Source organism: Quercus robur, chromosome 4 (genome assembly GCF_932294415.1).
Source record: "Quercus robur chromosome 4, dhQueRobu3.1, whole genome shotgun sequence".
Lineage (NCBI taxonomy): Eukaryota > Viridiplantae > Streptophyta > Magnoliopsida > Fagales > Fagaceae > Quercus > Quercus robur.
The window spans coordinates 84,119,465-84,141,840 of NC_065537.1; the positions used below are offsets into that span (position 1 = coordinate 84,119,465).

The 22,376-nt window shown below is 30.5% G+C and overlaps 1 protein-coding gene across 1 annotated transcript; it reads right to left on the minus strand.

The window, feature by feature from the left end:
* On the minus strand, positions 1 to 8,788 carry LOC126724075 (beta-glucosidase 17-like). The gene is made up of 13 exons (XM_050428269.1): positions 8,563 to 8,788; positions 8,354 to 8,423; positions 4,945 to 5,003; positions 4,751 to 4,826; positions 4,181 to 4,258; positions 3,333 to 3,420; positions 2,986 to 3,238; positions 2,703 to 2,818; positions 1,563 to 1,777; positions 1,437 to 1,468; positions 771 to 873; positions 541 to 649; positions 1 to 382 (listed from the first exon to the last, which is right to left on the minus strand). Exons 1-13 carry the CDS (start codon positions 8,722 to 8,724, stop codon positions 214 to 216), a joined length of 1,530 nt encoding a protein of 509 aa, XP_050284226.1. The 5' UTR covers positions 8,725 to 8,788; the 3' UTR covers positions 1 to 213.
* Between the last annotated feature and the right edge of the window lie 13,588 nt (positions 8,789 to 22,376).

Sequence of the window (22,376 nt, forward strand, 5' to 3'; positions counted from 1 at the left end):
TGATAAAACGAGACACAAGTGAGATGTGTCTTTTATTTTTTTTTTTAAATGAGGATTAGTACACATAAACAAATCTTGTACACACAACCACACATCTGGAATTGTTTGTGCACAAGACTAGATCATATAGTAGGTAGAATCTCTTATGAACCTTAAAGCTAGGTTGGAGGAAGATTTCCTCTCTAATTGGCTTAAATTCCTCAGAGTTACAATTTATTTTAGGAGGAACATCTTGAACCAGTAGGCAGAGTATTTGAGGTGTCTTTTCAAGTTGTTTTTAAAATCCACAAAAGTAAGGCCAAATCGAACAGAGTAACCAGCATCCCATTCAAAGTCGTCAAAAAACGACCAAGCATAGTATCCTTTCACATTCACACCCTCCCTGCAAGCCAAAATTTCACCATTAATATCCTTTGTTATAATAACAAATAAATTGTTTTTATGTGTTCTTTAATTTTAGTTTGAAATTAATGTCCCCCTTTTCCTTTATAGTTTTTTTTTTCTTTTAAATGGCACGATTTTATGTTCATCAACACTCACTTGATAGCCTTTGAAAGATATGATAAATGTGCATAATGGTATCTTATCCTTAAACTATCTTTGAGGACATCTTTAATCGGCAAAGAGCTATTATTTTCATCAGCAACGCCTACAAAAGAAGAGTACAACAAATTAGTGAAATTACACTAGTAGTACAAGTTTAGACATTGCAAAAAAATTATTAAAAATAGTAATAACAAGAGAAAAAAAAAAAAAAAAAAAGGGTATACCATTCTCTGTTATGTATATCATTGGATTGTTGTAATTTTTCTTTATGTATAGCATAAGCTCTCGAATTCCTTTAGGATAGACGTAAAGCCAATCCAAAGCAGTCTACAAAACAATTCGCACCATATCCATTAGGTAAATGGGGAAAACGGAACATGGAACAGCAAATTATAAAAGAAAAATAAATAGACGCATGTCATACTACAATTAGTAGAGTAGAGTATAAATTATTAAGTGTGACATGGAACAAAAGTTTTTATTTTTTTTAGTAAATTACAACTTACACTCCAAAAGTTTGGGAGTGTTTGGATCTTACACTTTGAAATTTAAGAAGTTGGATTTTACCCCTTGAAGTTTGGGGATGTTTGGATTTTATACCCTGATATTTCAGAAATTAGATTTTACCTCCTAAATTTTAGGGGTGTTTAGATATTACACCCCTAAAGTTTTTTGGTGTTAAGATTTTACACTCTAAAGTTTCAGAATTTGGGAGTGTAAAATCTAAACACTCCCAAACTTTAGGGGGTAAAATCCAAATTATGAAACGGCAGGGTGTAAAATCTAAACACTCCCAAACTTTAAGAGTGAAATTTGCAATTTACCATTTTTTTTTTAAATTTTCACAATATAAATGCAGAGAGAGAGAGAGAGAGAGAGAGAGAATATACCGGTGTACCAATAGGAGTCCCATTTTTTTCAGCTGTGGATCAAGGTAAATGTATTAAGCTAATAAAGGACAAAATCATGGAATGGAAAATAAAATTTTAAAAAAAGGGCTATGATTTGAAACATACTCGTGAGAGTGAGGCGTCTATCTGTAACATAACTAATGTTAACACTGTTGGATGTAGCACTTTCCGCATAATTTGTTGTGTAGTAATTCAGACCAAGAAAATCGAGGGACCCTTTTAGCAATTTGGATTCAACTTCAGTAAATTTTGGTAGTCGATTACCCACTAAAGATTTCATGCTCTGGGGATAATCACCATATGTGATTGGATGGGCAAACCTATACAGATTGTGGATGATATTGTTAAGCATTTGTGTGAATATAATTAATGAAAGTTTATGTATAAAACTAAAAACTACAATTACAGGCCTTCAAGAAAGTTATTGGAAATTGAAATATGTACACAGAAGATAGAATCAAGATTAACAAATCAAATGTAACTTGGTGTGTATTTAATCCACCAACTCAACAAATCTGACTCAACCTAATATCTTGTGTTGGTTTTTGTGAATTGATTGGTTAGGTTGTGTTAGGTGTTAAATTTTTTTGAAACTCATGTTAGGTTATGTTTGAGTTAGCAAAATTTTAATTTAAGTAACCTAACCCAACTCACGCCATTGATAAATTGAAAAAATATATATGTATATAGATATTTGTTTTGAGATTTAGTTTAAATTTGATAGTTTGATTTATTTTAGTATTTTAAGACATATGGTTTCAGTGAAGTTGGAATATAGTGCCCAATTGTATGAATTGTAATTTTTTAATTGATAATAAGCTTAAATATTTGAAAGAAAATCCATTGTTTTTGTTAGGTCTAACAAAATGATCTTAGCCCAAAAATATCCAACCTAACCCAACTTGATTCTGTTGCCTTTTAGAGCTACCATAGGTTGGCTAGATTGAAGATTTCTTACTTAGACAAAATTAGTTTTATTGAATAACACATAAAACCCCATCCAACTCATGATCAATCCATGCACACCTCTAGAGCTAGCTCTAGAAATACGATATACCATAAATATCGAAAAAGAAAAAGGAAGGTAGAGAGAATGATTAAAAATCTATATCAGTATAAGTGCTTGTGGGGTGTGGGGTATGAGATGTGGAGCAAAGGACCGGGGTTTAAGTCTCTAGGAGGGAGCTTCACACATATATACAAATTAATTAGATTAGAGTAGAAATCTATGTCAGTAATACTCACCAACCAAATGTGAAATCAAGAGCTCTAGAGGCAGCCTCGCTACAAGCAGAAGTATTGTATTTTGGCATGAACCAATGACTCACTATTGTAATCCCAATTATCCCCTTTTGGTAAGGCTGCACACATATTAAGTCAATCAAAATTTCTCCAACATCACAGATTCAATTAGTTAAATTAGCATTAAAACATTAATAGTGGAACAATTATAATCTTAATTTGTTTTCTTCAAAATTAAATATTAATATAATCATTTTTTTTCCTTTTCTTTTTTAATCATACAAACCTGGTATTTGTCCTTGTACAATTTCACAGCGGCTCCATGAGCAAGAATAAGGTGATGGGCAACAATGTAGGATTCAGTGGCAGAGTTACCAGCAGTACAATTTCCAAGATAGCTAGAACATCGTCCTGGTGCAAAAGTACCAGAGGTGTACCCATTTACTCCTAAATTATTTGGTTCGTTCAATGTGACCCAGTGTTTAACTCGATCCCCAAATGTTTTGAAGCAAAAATCCACATAATCTCGATAATCATTCCTATTCATAAAAACGGATAGTTAATTATTACTAATATTGCACAACCTTCTAAGCATTTGGAGGGTATATATTTGGTTGAATTGCTTAAACTTACACTATCTTAGGACTTAAAAGTCCACCATACTCATCTTCTAGAGCTTGGGGAGGATCATAATGGAACAAAGTCACAAAGGGCTTGATACCTGCCCACAATGTGAAATTTAAAATTAAAGAAAAGGATCTATATGAACAGAGTAATGTTATAAGTATTACAAATTTTATAATACATAGATCTTGCAAATTAACATGTCAACTTGTTAAAAAAAAGTAAAGTTTTATCATATTATTCGTGTGACACCAATTAAATTTACATTAGTCATTAAGGGTTTTGTAGAAAAATTAGTAACATCTTTAGCAATTTCCATTTGAAAATGGTGAACATTTTAATTTTGAGATTAAATTCTATAAGGATATGGTGTAAAAATCAAGTTTTACCCCACCAATCTTAACATGCCAAATCATTATATTACATATTGAAGAATGGGCACAACCACACTCAATCAGTTCTAATAATCATTTGAAAATCCAAATTAATTGTGAGTTTAATGAGTGTTATTATGTGTGATAGGATCTATTGAGTTTTAAGTAAAAAACTGATGTGATAATCTCTTATTGAATTGTGTAAAACATGAGTTTTACACTCCATCCTTACCAAATTGGGACTCTTAAATTTTTATGTTTTCAAACCATCCTACTAAAACCAATAAAGTTCCAAATCATGTGATAACTTAATATGAACAAATATACAAATATTCTGTTAATTTCCTGAAAGGAAAGGATTTGATTACCTTAATTATTGTGCAGTTAATTATCACTATACTAATGGTTCATCCATATAAGTTCATATATACAGTTAGCATTGCAAAAATTATAACTGAAAATAAAAGTAAAATAGAACTTCACCATTGTACAGGAGCTCATTGATGAGGTTGTTGTAGAATTTGACTCCCATTGCATTCACTCCCCCGCTTAATTTGCCCTCTGTAAATAAAATTGAATATGCTCAACATCATGGGATCCAATAAAAGCTTACATGAATTCTTACAATAAATCTAAAGACTAAAAAATAATAATAATAATTTCATAATTGTTTTTACGAGATAGTATGTTGTAAGTAATGCATAAAAAAAATAATGTCAGTAATAAGATCGTATGGAAATTATGTTGCACCAATCATAATTTATCATCTTAACAAGTTGTATATACATAATTTTTTTTTAATAAATTCAAAAATATTATTGAAATTCATTGTTACTTTTTGTAATTTCAAATTATAATAATATTAAAAAAATAAAATATATCAAAAACATTAATATCACATCATTATAATGTGCATTATATTAAGAACACACAACGAACCAAACACCCCTTTATATGCTTTTTTTTTTTGAGAAGGACCCCTTTATATGCTTAGCTTAATTACTAAGTACAAATGGTGAAGAATGAAGATGGATTCAAGTTGGGTGATCTTACTGGGCAATATTCTTGACCATGAGATAGAGAATCTGAAAGAGTCCAATCCAATTTTTTTCATCAGCTTTATGTCCTCCTGAAACATTTTTTTATTAATAAAAAAAAAAATCCTACATTTATTTTTTTTTTTTTTTGAGATAAGCTTACAAAGAAATCTTGACCGTTCTGTAAATAATCTGCTAGCTAGACTTTACCTTATAACGATGATAAAAGTCATCAGCCATATCTCCATTGCTTCCATCCGCAATTTTTTCTGTGATGTTCATGCAACTTTCACAATGGTTAAAACAAAGAGAAATTGAAATTCAAGGAACACAAAATTGCTCAATCTTATTTTAAATACGTAATCATATGTACTTTTTTCTTTTCTTTTGAAAGGTAATCATTATGTAATTAAGAGCTCTATAAGAGCGTTCGCATCTAGTTTATAAACTTTAACCAAATTTTAAAATAGAATTTGATACTTAAAAATAGAATTTTATTTTTCAAATACATCTTACACTCTTCATTTTTATATATACATTTAAAAATTTTAAATGTTCATTCTGAATGACTTTTTTTATAAAAAATTTGAGAGAGAGAGAGGGATTGATTATATAAACTAATAGAAGAAATTTTTTTACAGAATGCTACAATGCTAGTGCCTAGTCTGATATTGCTAGTATGCAACTTTTTTTTTTTCGTTTCATATAAAGTAGCACTAAAAATTTAGTTTTATTTGACTAAAATGCTAATTAGTTTTTGGAGTAAATTTAGTTTTCGGTATATTTCGAGCTTGAGTTTATTTTCTGTTACGTGAGACAAAATTTTTAGTCCTTCGGATTTTGTAATTGGAGGCAGCGCACTCTACTATATAAGCAATTGATGTGGTCCTATAAGGTCCCAAGTAGAAAAAATACCCTAAATTTTAATTTAATTAAACCCAAATATTAGCTGTAGGGACACAAAATCTTTGACGGCCCAACAGCGACGATGGGCTCGCACACGGAACGTCCCTCACAATAATATTTGTAGAGAGTGGGCTTGAAAGGCCAGCGTTGGGTCACAGGGCGACATTTCGGGCCGAACTATAGGTGAACCGATATGAGATAGAGCTTTGGGCTGGATATTCAGGCCCATCAATCTCGTATCTAGGAGGATTTGGCTCCTCGGATCATGTCCGAGGAGCGATGGTGCTGTCCCCGGTTACCCGTCGGAGGGTCTTTATGTGGAGTCCGGCGTGTATTATCCAGACATTCTCTTTCATCAAGTCTTTCTCAAGAAGCTAGATGGGAGCCCCCCTTTCCTTTGGTCACATAACATTCTCTTTTATACTAGCCTACGTTCGTCGTCCTTCGTCCACGTGTAGGGTCGATCTTTCCAGGGCAGATATCTGTCCCATCAGTCTAATCCCTGAACTGTGGGAGATGGTCCATAAAACCTAAAAATCCGGCTCTGTTTGGGGCGGTGTCATGTCAATGAAGGGTATTAAGGACTATTTCCGTGAGATATTTTCTGATCTTTCAAGTTTGCCTGTATCCCATCCTCGTCAATGGGGTTCTGGGCTTTCCGAGGACGGAGCGGTCCTCGGACGTATCTTTGAACCACATCGGGCTCACTATTTTTGGGCTTGGGCCCTGGCTTTCTTTAGTTTGGGGGCCTGTGGACTCCCTATAAGCGAGCGAGCCGGACCCATAGACTATTGGGCCCCACATTAGCTAATAAATAAAATAAATTTTTTTATCAAATGAAAAAAAAAATTTATGTTTACAGCATTTTTTACAACACTTTTACAACAAATCCTAAGTAGCAAGTTGTTATATGACTTCAAATTAGAACCAGTAACAACTTAACACATATGATTTGCTGTGAAAAATATTGTAAATGTAGCACTTTAAAAAAAAAAGGCAATACACAAAAAAATTCACAACATTTTTCACAATAGTTGAGTTAATAAATTTTTACTAGTTTTCACCTAGATACACTATTAACATCACTCTTTTACTTACTACTATTAATATGTCATGTCAACATATTGAAAAGTTTTGTCAAATTTTTTGTGTTGATAGACTTCAAAAAAGAAAAGAAAAATTCTTTGTGGTTTACGTTAATTAGTAATAATGTTGAATATAAAATAAGATAATAAAATTTAAATAAAATTTAATTTTTTAAAAATTATATTTAAATATATAAAATGCCTTAGTTTTAACTTTCACTTTAAACCGCTAAATGCATCAAGCCGGGCACAGTGGTACAAGTACAACCATTATTTGTATTATTAATCACACAATATTTCAGACGTAATTTTATATAAAAAAAAAAAAAAAAAAAATAGTCTTACACATATGTTTCTATCATAGTACACGTTATAATTAATTGTACTATTCTTCTATGCAGTGATTTCTTCTTTAGCCAAAAAAAAAGCCGGTAAAAAAAAAAAAAAAAAAAAAAAAGCTTATTTTGAATTAGCTTCTTTAGCTTATCATAGTTTGGAAATAGTTTATTTAACTAAAATTAAAAAAAAAATTGTTAAAAATATTATAGATAAAACTATAAAGTAGTTGAAATAGTGTAATAAAACTTATAAATAGCATCAAAAATGTAATAAGATTTATAAATAATAGAAAAATACAGTAAATAGTAATAAAAAAAAAAAGCACAACACAAGTACAATCATTTCTTAAGATGTCTTATAAAAAAAAAAAAAAAAAAGTGGCATCATTTGTCACGCTACGTACGGAAGGAGCCAATTTTAATGGCCATTCAAGTTGTTGTGGACCTTGTGGTCAGACTCTTTGGATGTACTTCTTTTCAATCATATTGGTGCCATTATTTTCAGTTGAAAACTTTAACCGTGAAATAAACCTAGCAGCATATATATTCAATTTTCTCTGCCGACAGAAACTACAAATTTGAGGTAGAAACTTAGAATGATAAAACCTTGGCTTGCATGAAATAATTTTCACCTATGTAATCTATAAGAAATTTCATGCTTTCATAAATATATAAGTAAAATATTTATTTATTTATTTATGAGAGCATAAAATTTCTTATAGATTATGTGTCTGTTTTACACAAGTTGAAAATTTCAGTTTACTGGCAATTTTAATTTATTTTGCTATTATTTATTGGCTTTATTGCATTTTTTGGTATTATTTATGGATTTCATTATACTATTTAGCTAACTTTTACTTTTATTTACTGTACTTTCAGTAAAAAATTTTCAATTTCAACAAAATAAGCGAATTCAAAATAAACCTACATAGGTAAAAGTTATTTTAGATATAAAATATGAGTTATTTCTGGTGCCATGAGCTCTTAGAATGGTAATCTATAAGTTTAATGGAATACTTCTCTCTCTCTCTCTCTCTCTCTCTCTCTCCACAGGAGTCCAGAAGGTTTTTGGGATTATTGAGTACTTTTACAAGAAAATAAAAATAATGTAAGCAAAAATTGAAGGACAAAAAAAATCAAGATCAAGTTGATATTTGCACCTACAAATCTACAATAACAAGTGATGAGTTGCATTAGAATTCAATGACACAGAAGAACATATATATTACGAAGCTGTTATTCTGTTAAAGTTTAAAACCCCAAGAGATCGAGAAATAGAGAGAGAGAGACCTGGATGTTTCTTGGTGAAAATGTCCCATGTACTAGGGCCTCTTCCATCAGTATTTGCTGCTCCTTCAGACTAGCCATGAGAACAATAGAAGGAAATGTTAAATTATGTATATTTTGTGGTTAATCTTGGCTGGATAAAAATGCATGATAGCTAATGTGAAGCATGAAAGTAGTCTAATTCCATTTCATATATATATACATGTGTGTACCTGGTAAGCAGCTGAACCAGCTCCAAATATAAAACCAGTAGGAAAACTGCTCCGGTTGAATGGCATTGAATAATGACTCAGTTTTGCACATTCAGTGCAAGCAGACAAGCAGGCTAAGGCTAGGAGAAAGAAGAGGAAAGTACCTTGGACTTGGAGTGCCATGGCTATAAGTGTGCTGCCCAATGCTACTTCCAAACTCCCTTATATATAGAATTACAGGAGGAAAAAAGTTAACTCATTCAAGTCGATATAACTTTAGAGTTGTAAAATTTTTAATAACCGTCGAGGTGAAAACTTGTGAATGGTGAATGATAAAATGAGATCTTAATTTCAAAATCAGAAAATTAAGAACAGATTTTGATGAAATAAGTTAAATTGATGTATCTCACTGCGGGTGTTAAAAGATCCCTCCGCACATGGGCTTGGAACTTTTGACACGTGTGTTGTTTTTGGATGTTCTTTTACATGAGTGGTCAAGAATGTGGGACTCGTACGTACACATGTCAACTGTCAAAGAATATTTTACGAATCATATTTTTAAAAAGGGGTGTGGCTTCCACTGTACTGTAACACTGGACTCCCTGTGATGATGAGCTATTAAAAATAGACATGTGTCATGATCGTAGTGGTTTTAGTGTACTAGAGGCACTGAACAGAAGTTGCGACCTTAAAAGAGATTGATTGTCGGGTGTTTTTAAGAAGATTTGTACGTGACTGAATCATTTTAGGAAAACTTAATACCGCTTTTATGAGTAATGCTATATAGTTATAAATTATTTTACAATATTTTTACAAATTATTGATATGACCAACTTTTTATTGATTTCCATCTAAACTTACTATTAATATCATTTTTTTATTTACCAATAGCCACTCATTATATATAAAAAAAAGTAAAAACAATCCAATATCTTTTTCCTTTACTATAATAGTTTCTAAAAGTATTTTCTAAACGAATGCTCATAGGACATCTATTAACAAAATCTTTCTTAAAATGAATTCCACTAATAAGCAATCACTCTTGAAAACCGACTTGTAAGAAGAGAGTGCTTAAGAGTTTATATACATATAATTAAGCTTACACTTAATCCATGTGGAACACTAGAATCATAAAATAAAGCTAGAGACAAAAAAAAAAAAAAAAAAAAATTTCACATCAATTACACAATATTCCTAAATTAGTATCACTTAACATATGGACCCACAATAATTTGTTAATTAAAATATTTTAATTGGTCATGTGTAAGGTGGTAGGTTAATTTGGGAACACTAAAGAAATAATTATGCTCTTTTTGTTGTATGTCTTGGAGGACCTATTTAAGTTTTTTTTTTAACAACTCTTGTGGAAGGTGGTAGGGGCTGTTTGGTAGACTTGTTTAAACACATGTTTTTAATTTTTGAACAATATTACACGTATTTTCATTCATTTTTTCACCTACATGTATTTCTACATATATTTTCAAACATATATATCAACCACCACATTTTCTAAAATTGTTATGAATTTTTGTGGTGTGTTTAAAATTTTAGATGAGGTATCTTAACAAAAAAAAAAAAAAATAGATGAGGTACCACTTTTTATCATGTCAAACTTGAAATGAGAAATTATTGAGTACTACGCACAGTACCACGTTAACAGAGGTGGTCCTCTGAGGGTACTCGATCTGTCATTTCTCTGAGGTTGATGAACTTGACTTTCCCCGATAAAAAAAATCTAAGCCATTGGTCGTGGTCGTGGATTACACACATATGTATAATAGCTTGTGGTGGCAAATGTGTACAAAATCATGTGATTAATCCAACTTTTAATATTCCTACAGTACCAAACTTTTTTTTTTTTTTTTTTTTACTGAGCAGTACGTAACAAGATGTTTCCTAGTGGAATGCTGTCAGCCCCGTTTAAAGCACGTGCTTTTATGATTTTTGAATAAAGGCCCACTCACTTTAAAATATATAATAGAAAGATACTTAAAATTTACACCAGTATTATTTATTTTGGATTTAATTTATTTTTTTTATGTGTTTTAAAATTGAAGAAAAATAGTGAATGATGGTTATTGTGTGTAAAAAAAGAGAAAAAAAAAAGAAATTAAGAAAAATTGATATTTTAATGATATGTAGTGTAAAATAAATAATTTGACGTATGATGTTTCGAAAAGTGAGCATGTAAAATATAAAAGATAAGTTCTTACGTTAAAATAGACAAAAAACAAAAATTGCATGAGTTGATGGCTTGATGCCATTGCCAATGCTCTAATATAGCAGGCTAGCAGCGCATGTGCTAGCAAGATAGCCTTTCCAAGCTGTGTCAGGGACTTTTTAATTGTGTTCGTACTAATTTTGTTGGTCCCTAATGTTTGTATATGTTGCTGTCTATGGTTGTCAAAATCGTGATCCGGATCGTAAAATCGTGTGGATTGCAAAAATGATAAAATCATATGTAGGATCGTGTAGGATCGCATAGGATTGTAAGATCGTATGGGATCCTACCGATCCTACCATTTGGCTTGATTTTTTTTTTTTTTTTTTTTTTTTTTTTTTTTTAAGTGGAATTCATTTGGGTAACATAATCCACCTAAACCCACAAGCTCAAGGGGTTATCAGAAGCCCAATAATGAATTGAAGTCCCAAATTTACCCCTATGTCAACATAAAATCTCAAAAAAACCTATAGTATTTAAGTTTAACGTTTTCAAAAACAAAACTTCAAATATTTAGATGATGGAATGGGATATAACAATGACAGTAATTAGATTAGAAGAACCTTAGAATGAGAATTCTCTTTCGAATTTCATATTTGTAATTAGCTAGTTTACCTTAGATTTAGAATTCTCTTTTGGATTACATATTGTAAATTTGTAGTTAGCTAGTTTTTATATGCTAACTAGTCTAACTTATTTTGGATTTGGAACTTAGAATTTGGAAAACATTTTCCATATGTGTAGATAATATTTTGGTACTTAGTTGCTAATTAAACATGTACTGAACTTTTTAGATACATTATGTCAAAATTTAAATATATTTTGTTTTGTTAGAATGATATAAGAACGATGTAGTGCGTGCAAATTACATTTTATGATACAATTTTTTTTAATGGATGGATTCATATTTTAAGTGATTATATAACATATAAAGTCACTATCAATAGGTTTTTTGCTTAAAATATGAAAATAGATAGGATCTTACGATTCACGATCTGATCCTACGGTTCACGATCCTACCTACCTCCCGCGATCCTACGAAGGATCCTGATTTTGACAACCTTGGTGTTGCCTAGGATCTTTGTCCTGCTGTTTATGTCTCTATAAAAGCTTCTTTTGTTAATAAACTATGAGAGATATTACCTTGGCTAACACTAGCTCCTAATCTTTATTATATAAACCCTATTTAGGGTTTATTGTAACTAGTACAATTGAAAATATAGAGAAAGAGAAAGTATAGAGACAAGAGAGAGGACGCTAAGATTTTGTAGTTTGATAGAACAACCTATATCTATGGTCCCATGGAGTAAGTCTTTGGAAAAATTTTCATTTGCACTAGGCGCATGAAATACCATCTCAAGTCTTTGACGGTTATATCTCTACTATAATCTTAATTGTTTAATTACAATGAACTCTAAGTAGGGTATATATAGAGATTAAGAACTATATATGGTTAATATACATGAACTGAGTAATACAATTGGACGTTTAGGCTAATACACATAAACTTAATATCTTTAACTGTAACTAAACAACTAAACATAAATCAAACACAGCAAAAGACAAATGAAAAAATTACTATAATACTAAAAAAAAAAAAAAGACTACTATAAAATATCTATAGTCTAATCCTATATACAGGAAACAAGATATTTCTCTTACTATCTAAACATATGTTACAAAAGAGATATAGAAGCCAAGAACCTTATTTTTCAATCGTATTGTGTAGTTCTTTTCATGAGAAAAACAAAAACCTTGCTCTGAATCATTTTACTCTCACTAAGAATTCTGAGGAAAAGAAAAAGCATAGAAATGAGACTGAGGAGTCATTTGCCTTGAGCAGTACCAACACTACCTATCTCAGTATCTACCATTGATAAAAGAAAGTGGTCCTTGGTGGAGCAATTAATTTCTCACAGAAAAAGTGGTCCTAATGAAAGAACTGCCAATTTATTATGACCTTGATAAATGAAACACTTCAAAGTGAAATATGACAAGAGTCAAGAGATAATCAACCTTTTTTCAGTGCTTTATTTTTTTCTTCAGAAATATTTCAGGTTTAATATATCAACAACCTGTTTTTCCACTATGCTATCAAAAATGATTTTACATACAATATAACCAACAGCAAGAGTCAACTAATCTTGTTTAGTCTAATCTGTTCTTTGCTGCTGGCTTGGTTATTCTTCCTCTCAACAGTTGATCCTCGACTACGATTGTAGACAATCTTTCAACATCACTGCTATCATCATATTTAGCTTGAGTAATCACAGATCTTAAGTACAATAGTAATGTATAAGTGGCTACGCCACTAGTAGACCTCCTATAATTTATGACTTAGAGCATTTGCAGCAGTGGAGCTAAAAAGTTATAACGCTATTTTAGCTACACCAATATACCAAAAAAGGCTTGCAGCAGTGGAGGCAAACTTATAAATTTTAGCTGATTTGCTACAGTGCACATCTATCTATAGATGTGCACTGCAGCAGACATCTAAAAAAAAAAAAAAAATTTTATTCCAACACCGATTAAAATAATGCAACTGACTTTATTTTTTTTTCATTTCTTTTATTCTATCTCACCGTGCACTCTCATCATCACTCTCAAGCTCTCATCAGTTCTCTCAAGCTCTCATTTCTCTCATCTCTCAAGCTCTCATCTCCCAGTCCACGCCGTCGCCGTCGCAGCCGTCGCAGCCCATGCCATCGCCGACCCACGCCATCCCAGCCCACGTCGTCACCATCTGTCAAGCTCTCATCTCTCTCATCTCTCAAGCTCTCATCTCTCTCATCAAGCTCTCATCTCTCTCATTTCCCAGCCCACGTCGTCGTCGTCCCAACCCACGCCACCCAATCCTCCTCACTCCGCCGATCCACGCCTCCGCCCAGTCCTCTGATTAGACCCACGCCATCTCTCTATTCTCTTTGCTGTGATTGAGTTTGTTTGTTTGTTTTTTTTTTTTTTTTTTTTTAAAAATGTATTTTCATATGGGTTTGGTGGTTGTGGTGGTGGTGGTGGTGGTGGTGGTTGATTTTGGCTATGGTAGTGGTGGTGGATGATTTTGATAGTGGGTTTGTGGATTTTGGTTGTGGTGACCGGTGGCAATGGGGTTGTGATTGTGATTATGGTTGTGTTTTTTTCTTTTTTTCTATGTTGTGTTGTGGTTGCCAAAGTAGAGTGGTGGTGGTGGTGGTGGTGGCTATGGCTGATGGTAGAGGTGGTTGGTGCTATGTATGTATTTTTTTTTTTTGTTAGTGGGATATATTATTTTATTGTAGTGGTTATATTATTTTATTGTGATGTTTATATTATTTTATTGCGTTGATAGTTAAAATAGATTCACTGCTGCAGTATGTGTATATGTATAATAGATGAAGTAACTTTTGGTGGAGCTAAAAAGTTAAATTTTTAGCTTCACTGTTGTGGATGCTCTACAGTTGTTAACTCAAACATATAGGGGCTGTTTGGTACTGTTGTTTAAATAATAGTTTTCAATATTTAAACAATAATAATACTTCTGACACGTATTTCTATAACACTCAAACACATATTTCCACAACACTGAAAACTGAATAACAATACTTAAACACTGCTACCAAACGGCCCATAATGTCTTTCCGCCAATTTCCTTGATGGTGTAAAAATGATTTGTAATATATTCACATGGTCAACATAAATCTGCAGCTTGTTAAAAACTTAAAATCAAATCAAGCTGCTTTCTTTCTATTAGTGTAAATAAAATTAGGAGCACACATAAAGCTGTTTCTTTCCCACTATTTTTTATTTTTTTCAAATAATGAAAATTTCAGTATTGATGCTCAAAAGAAAAGCGTGCTTGTGTGCCTAGGGGAGTGTTAGCGTGCCGTTAGGTTTTAGGGACCTCTAAGCCTTGTATAGAGCTTTGTTATGTTTTGTTTTACATACAAATTAAAAAAGAAAAAGCACAAAAAAGCTCATTTTACATGCATATGGCTATAATATGGAAATTGGCTTTTGAACGTCAAATTTCAATAAAAACTGACCATTTCTGCTTAATAGTTTAATTCCATGTCGAGATAAAATCATCACTTCTTATGTTGCAGCAAATAACTCAAACTCTTACCTCGTATATTTTGACAGATTTTTTTTTTTGGAATAGCTAATTCATTTTCTTGTGCTTAGTCGTGATGTTTAATATAGGTTAGAAAACATTTTTGTCGTTTGATTTGCACCGAAAACCATCAATATTCTTATAATTCTAAAATTATATTATATGATGAATGCGTTCATTTACAAAATAAACCTCAAATGGGAAAATACCTTCTATTTTTATCCCATTTTGACTTCAATGGGAATATTGACCTAAATTTTAGTATTTACGAAACTATTAAGTGAGAAAGCTTTTAGTCGTCTGGAAAAAGTCAACAATTGGTCAATAATTAGTCAAGGATTGGTTGGTGGACCGGAGAGAAAGAGAAAACAATTGGTCAACATTAGTCAATGATTGGTTGGTGGATTGGAGAGAGAAAAGGAGGTGAAGGGAGATATGTTACTATTGAGAGAGTCTGTTTATTGAGTATATATAATGTTTTAAAACATTTTTTGCTTTTAAAAAACTAGAAATGTTTTTCTCTTTATTAGCCTTTTATTATTATTTTTTTTATGAGTATTAGACTTGTTTTTTATAGACCACAAAAACTCATTAATTTGCAATTTTCATTTTTCATGATACCATTAACTAGAAAATACGAAAAATATTTTTCACTAAAACAGACGTACCTCAATTTGCATATATCAATATATCTGGATCTTTCAATGGGGAAGACTTTCTTAGAAAAGTAGCATTTTAATTTGTTATTTCACTTTTTTTGTATTATAATTTTATAACATATACTTAAAAGAGAATGAAATTATGGAATTGGATAAGGGTCTTGCAGTTGAATTGACATATTCTTATACATAAAGTACTTGGAAGTTTAGGGGATAAATGGTTCGAATTGAGAAAATATATAGCAACATATTGTAATTATTTCTTAAAAATAAAAAGAATGAAATAGAAATTTCATCATATATTATTATTGCTAAAAGTGTGACATATATATGGAGTGTTATATAACTTCCATTTTAAGAGTCATCATTCTTATCTATTAAGTACTACTTGCTATAATCTCCTTAAAAAAAGAGTTATCATTTTTGTTTGCATCTCAAAAAAAAAAAAAAAAAAAAAAAAAAAAAAAAAAAGAAAGAAGAAGAAGAGAGAATGAAACAGAAATTTCATCATATATTATTATTGCTAAAAGTGTGACATATATATGGAATGTTGCATAACTTCCATTTTAAGAGTTATCATTCTTATTTTATTAGAAAAAAAAGAGAGAGTTATCATTCTTATCTACTAAGTACTATACTTGCTATAATCTCCTTAAAAAAAAGAGTAATCATTTTTGTTTTTTTGAAACTAATAGTTATCATTCTTATCTACTAAGTACTACTTGCTATAATCTCCTTAAAAAAAGAGTTATCATTTTTTTTTAAACCAACAGTTATCATTCTTATCTACTAAGTACTACTTGCTATAATCTCCTGAAAAAGAGAGTTATAAATCATTCTTATCTACTAAGTGTCGCTTGGTATAATCTCCTTTAAAAAAGAGAGTACTACTTGGCTCCTTGCTATAATAAATAGGTTATTGACATTTTCTTTTTTGAGAGAAAACAGCCAAATTAACATAAGTTATTCGATATATATTTAAAAATAATTAGAAAAAAAAAAGTCTTAAGTTAGTTATTTGATGTGCTTTTCTTTTTTCCTTTAATTTTTGAAAAAAGCCCGTTAAGGGCTAAGGGAAACACATTCATGCCATTAGGGATAATTATGGGGCATCCAATAAATACCTGATCATTTAATTTAGTAGATTTTCCTCACATTGATCAGTCAATTGAACAAACAGACAATCTGAAGAAATCAATTCTGTAATAATTAAAGATTTTTATTTTTAATTGTGACTAACACTAATGGAACATGTTGATAGTCTAAAGATCTTAGATTTTATGCTGCTTTCTACAGATTCAATAACTAAGAAATACCATTAAAGTCACAAGCTAACCTTCAAATGAAAAAAATAATGTGACAGTAATTGGAATGAATAAAACCCACATACCAAGCCGTAGGAAGCTTATTAGACAACAGCTTCGATAGATCAATTGCAATCAACAGTCGGTTAGTCATCCTGTAATTCGTTTTGTCAACATGATCAGGCTGTGTTGGTGCATGTTTCCACTTGATCAAACAAGATAAACCATAGAATAATACTTCTAGGCCACAGAGGGTGAAGATGATCAGTTGATCATCTGAAGGAGATACTCCACAATTGGTCTCTTAGCCATTCCTGAAAATGAAAATATCAAAATTCAAACCCCTATTTTAGTATTTTTCATCTTCTAAAATGTGTGTATGTGTGTCAGAGAGTGAGAGAGGGTAGTAAAGTTAAAGTTTCTTGCCAATAATATAGAACAATGAGTAATCACAGAGACTAGCTAGCCTTGCTTATAATGGTTTATAACACATTTGTCAATTATGTTCTAATTTATATAGGTATCTTTGAGGCCTTTCTTGTCTAATTATGAACTAGAATATGAAATCCAGGTTAATCTTAGTCCAATGAGCTAAACAGAACTTTTTTCTATTGGAATATGCTTAGGTTTATTAATAGTTTTGACACTTTTGGTAGTTCAATTCGTCCACATGGTGCTACAATATTTGAGAGTGTCACCATTGCTCACACCAATTATGTCATTATTATTAAGCTATGGCATTAATGCATCCATGCAATATGGACGACCTTAGCAACTTATGAAGATAAAAAATAAAAAAGGAATATTACGCTTTGCCGTACAAGTTACGCTTTGTACCTTCCCTTATTTATCAATATAATAAGATCCAATTAATTGTAATTTTATAAAACAATATTATTCTGAGTTTGTCTCCTATTCGATGTCAGCATCAGATTCATGGTTGATAGCTAAGGTAGAACCACATCTTAGATGCAATATTGGAAGTTTCGAACAATTAATAATAATAAAAATTATTAGTGTAAACAGTTGTAAACAATGAATTACGAAAACATTATGGGAAAATAATATTTCGTATTTTCTTATGTTTGATAACATCATAAAAAATGGATTGAATGAAAATTTTCTTTAATTAATAAATAAAAAATTCTGTTAAAAGTTTAACTTATTTTTTAAAGGTTGCTTTTCACTAATTTTTTTTTTTTTAAAAATAACTTTATCTCACATTGTATAAAACAAAGGAAAACGAGAGGCAATGCGTGAAACTATTGAAATGAAGCCAAGAATTGTGTGGTTGTATGTATTTAGCTCTTTCTATCACTTACTTGTTTCCAGTTTTTTATTTATTTATTAATTTACTCTAAAATGAGAAAAAAAATGTGGAGAGAGAGAGAGAGAGAGAATTATATATATATATATATATATATATAGTTAAAGCCAAAGTTTAGAGAAAGTAAAATTAGATTCTAAATTGGAGTCCAATTTTGCGCTGTGTGTCCAATTTAAATTTTAAATTTTTACGTCAAGTGAATTATTAGGTGCAAAAATTAAAGGTTTTAAATCCAATTAAATTCTAAATTGAATTTCAGTTGGAGTTCAATTTTGTGCTATGTATTTTATCTAATTTTTTTTATTTTTGTGACAAGTGAATTATTAAGTGCATAAAATAAAAAATCCAAATCCGATTAGATTTTAAATATTATATATATATATATATAACATGAGAAGCCATTGCATATTTCATACTAGGTATATATATATATAATTAATGAGAAGTCATTACATATTTGATACCATGTATAATTTAAACTTATATATATATAATTATGATTGTTTTTAAATATACCCTATATATGCACGGTATTTTACACTAGTAATTATAAATGAAAAGTCAAATTTTGAGATACATTCTAGACAAACTAATTAAACTCAATATGTAGCTGAATTATTACTTAATTATAAGTTTATCTCAAATATGTGATCCACAATATGAAGAGGCCCAAAACGGTAACATTTGCTATGTGCGTTAAGGCCCAAGTGTTGAAACGGTGAATTATGGGTATGTAAGTATTTTTCTTTTGGTATTTTGCTATTTTCCGCTTTCTTTTTCTAAAATTAGTTTAATTTGATATATGATATATCTATGAGTTTAATTTTTTTTTTTTTTTTTTTTTGGGGTCACTAAAGCTTGAATTTTTGCTCTAAGTTGGGCTTTTGCTTAGTGGTTAGCTTTGGATTTGGGTTGTGAAAGGAGATTTGGAGTCATTTTATTTTAGCTATAAATCTGCGATCGGTGGTAAAATTTTAGCAACGGATATAGAGAATAGGGCTTGTTTCAAAGTGCCATGCAGTGTTAAGGGTCAAAATCTAAATTATAAACTTTAAGCCATAAAATCAAATTGATCACAAATCTTAAGTGTCATTTACAATTTAAATAAACAATTTCTTTCTAAAGGCCACAACAGTCGATAAAGGTGTGAGTAGCTTTTGATGAGTTCTTAAAAATTATGTGGCAAAATATCATGAAGTTAACTAGAATTTCAACATCTTCAGTTTTATTATTATTTTTATTATAGACATATTATAGATAGGGGTGTCAATTCGGGTTAGCGTGTCGGGTTCGTGTCGTGTCGAGGTAGGGGTATTCGACTAAATGACTCAACCCTAACCCGACCCATTTAATAATCGTGTCATGATCCTTCAACCCTAACCCAACCTGTTAATAAGGCGGGTTGACCTGACCCAACCCATTTGACACGCTTAATAAACGAGTCATGTTGGGTTGACACGAATGTAACACAACCCATTTCAACCTGCATAATATTAAATATAACATCCATCTATAAATTTTTTTTTTTACATCCCAAAAAGCAGTGCATACACCTCAAGGTTTCAACTCACATTCAAAATAATATAGTTCAACAAAAATATAACATTCATCTAGAAATAAGTTCTTTATACTCCAAAAGAAGTGCATACACTTCAACCCAAATTCAAAATAACAAAGTTTAACAAAAATAAAATAATATAGTTCAACAAAAATATAATATCCTTAGAACTTGCTAGATGCTAAGTATCAATATTGAAAGAATTTGAGCAAACAGTAGACTAATCTTGACTATGACCACGATTATCATCCATAGATTCTTTGTTGATGTCAAAATTCATAACATCTTTCACAAGCTCATCCAATTTTATTTGTGCAAGTTTTATGCAAAAAAAAAAAAAAAAAGTATTAGTAGTTCTAGGCTTTGAAAGTTTCAATTTCCAATTATATCCCTTGTAAATTTTTATAATTACTCACTTTGCTTTTTAAATTTAAAATATATGTTGGATATAAAAGGTATTTGACAAATCTAAAATAAAATAAATATTTATTTGTTATACGAGTTAAACGGGTTGTGTTAAGTGGGTCATTACGGGTTGACACAAATAAATTGGCGTGTCAAATGTGTCTATTGCGGGTTATACGGGTTGACCCGCTTATGACACGTTTCTTATTGTGTCGCTTTCGGGTTGACCCGTTTATGACCCAAACCCATTAAGGCCCAACCCTAACCCGAAAAAACCCGTGTTGGGTTCGTGTCGTGTTCGCGGGTTGGGTCAAACATTGACACCCCTAATTATAGATTATCATGTCATGATTTAAAGAAATTTAAACAAGAATTATTAATTGTTAAAATATATGCACACACAAAATAAAAAAAAATATTTATCGTTAACTTTCAAGTTTCAAAAGTTTAAGTTTCAACTCGTATATATCAATTTGCCGTACCGTATTATGCTAAGTTTCTTTGAAGATTAGGAAATAAATAAGATTCCAAACTCTGTATTGAATCTTTTGATCATTTAGGTAATATTTGGATAGGTAAACAAAGGCCGATCTCAAAATGACCCTCCAACCAAAATTTATTATATTTCACAATTGTTACCATTTTTCTTACCTCTTCATGAAAATTGAAATTTATTATATATTACAATCATTATTACCAAATTTTCTTACCTATTCATGTTAATTGAATAGAGCATAGCTACAAGAAGAGAAAACGTAAATGTTCATAAAAAAAAAGAAGAGAAAAGGTAAATCGCTACAATACGACAAATAATTATATTTAAATGATCCAAAAAAAAAAAAAAAAAAAACGAAGCGTAGAAGGACCAAATACTATTACAATTGAGGCTTACAAAAGGTTGGTCCACTCTAATTGGAAAATATTGATTAGTTCATTTTTTCCAGTCAACTTTAGTGTTTAGAGAAAAAAAAAATAATGAATGCTGTCCATTTGGATTGAGGGAGACGGAGGAGGAGTAGAGTAAAGTAGAATTAACCTAAAATTAACTTATTTTCAGTTAACTCTACTCTACTCCCTTTCATTCTCCCTTTCTTTCCTCTCAATCCAAACGGGCTAGGGTATTAGTTCAAGAAATATTTTTAAAAATTTTTATAAAAAAAGGAAAAAAAAATTAATTCTCTTACAGTTTATTATATTTCTCATAAAAGTGATAATAAAAGTTTCTTAAAATTGTTTATTAATAAATAGTTAAGGCACCATTTAAAATAAGAGTTTATCATAAACACAAAATGTATTTTGTTTTAACATGCAAACTGCAGTCCATGTTAATTAATTGAAAATAGACACTCGTAAGTAGAACTTAATATGCATGACAAGTGAGAATTTGAGAAGCATGAAGCAAATTAAAATGAATATTATGTGGCCTCCTAACATATCCAAATAGCTTTTACAATTACATTTACCTCAGAAAAAAAAAGATTTTGTTCTTCTAAAATTACATGTTAGATTTACCATAATATTTTCTATTTATTTTATAGATATTAAATTCAACTGTCTATCTAAATATATTTTTATTTTCGAGTATTTACATGTATTGCATTATACAAGAGCTTGTGTACAAAAAAGTTATGCATCATTACGTGATAGTAACTAGTAAGATATGGTAAAAGTTAGCATTGAAGTAATTTTAAAATTTGAAGGACTAAATAAAAATAATTAATAAGTATATAAACACGAAACCAAATCTATAACTAGTAAATCAAGAACCAAAATCATATTTTAACCAGTATTTTACAAAGTATAACAATGCCATGCCATGTTTTATACAATATTGTCAATAAAGATTGAATATTCAATTACATGATGTCTCTCTAGCAGATTAGAACTACAAGTTTGGTTAGCCTACCTAAAAAGAAAATGACTTATTTGTTCGTAAAATAAGTAGGGGTGTGGGAATAAAGAGCTAGAACTAGACAATTTTTCTTAGTCACAGAGTTTTTGAGGAAATGTGACTAATTATACTTTGAAAGTATTCTCAACGTATATTGCATGCAACAAGATCCAAATAAGTATACAATGAGATGTGTTATGGCTAACTGAATTGCCAAAAATACCCAAAAGAAAGTGCAAAACAGTTCTCAAAGCTTGATGGCACAGAGTCATTTTAAGTTTTTATTGAACTAAACAAAAAAAAAAATATATATATATATATATATATATATATTAATCCATTGACATGTTCTCCTATATATAAAAAGGTAGACTTGATGG

Excerpts from the sequence above, each read along its gene's own strand:
- LOC126724075 (XM_050428269.1), bottom strand. The coding sequence starts at position 8,724 with ATGGCACTCCAAGTCCAAGGTACTTTCCTCTTCTTTCTCCTAGCCTTA. Across the intron at positions 3,421-4,180 it reads CAATGAGCTCCTGTACAATG|GTATCAAGCCCTTTGTGACT; the intron begins GTGAAGTTCTAT and ends CATTGTGGGCAG. Across the intron at positions 2,819-2,985 it reads TGTACAAGGACAAATACCAG|CCTTACCAAAAGGGGATAAT; the intron begins GTTTGTATGATT and ends ATATGTGTGCAG.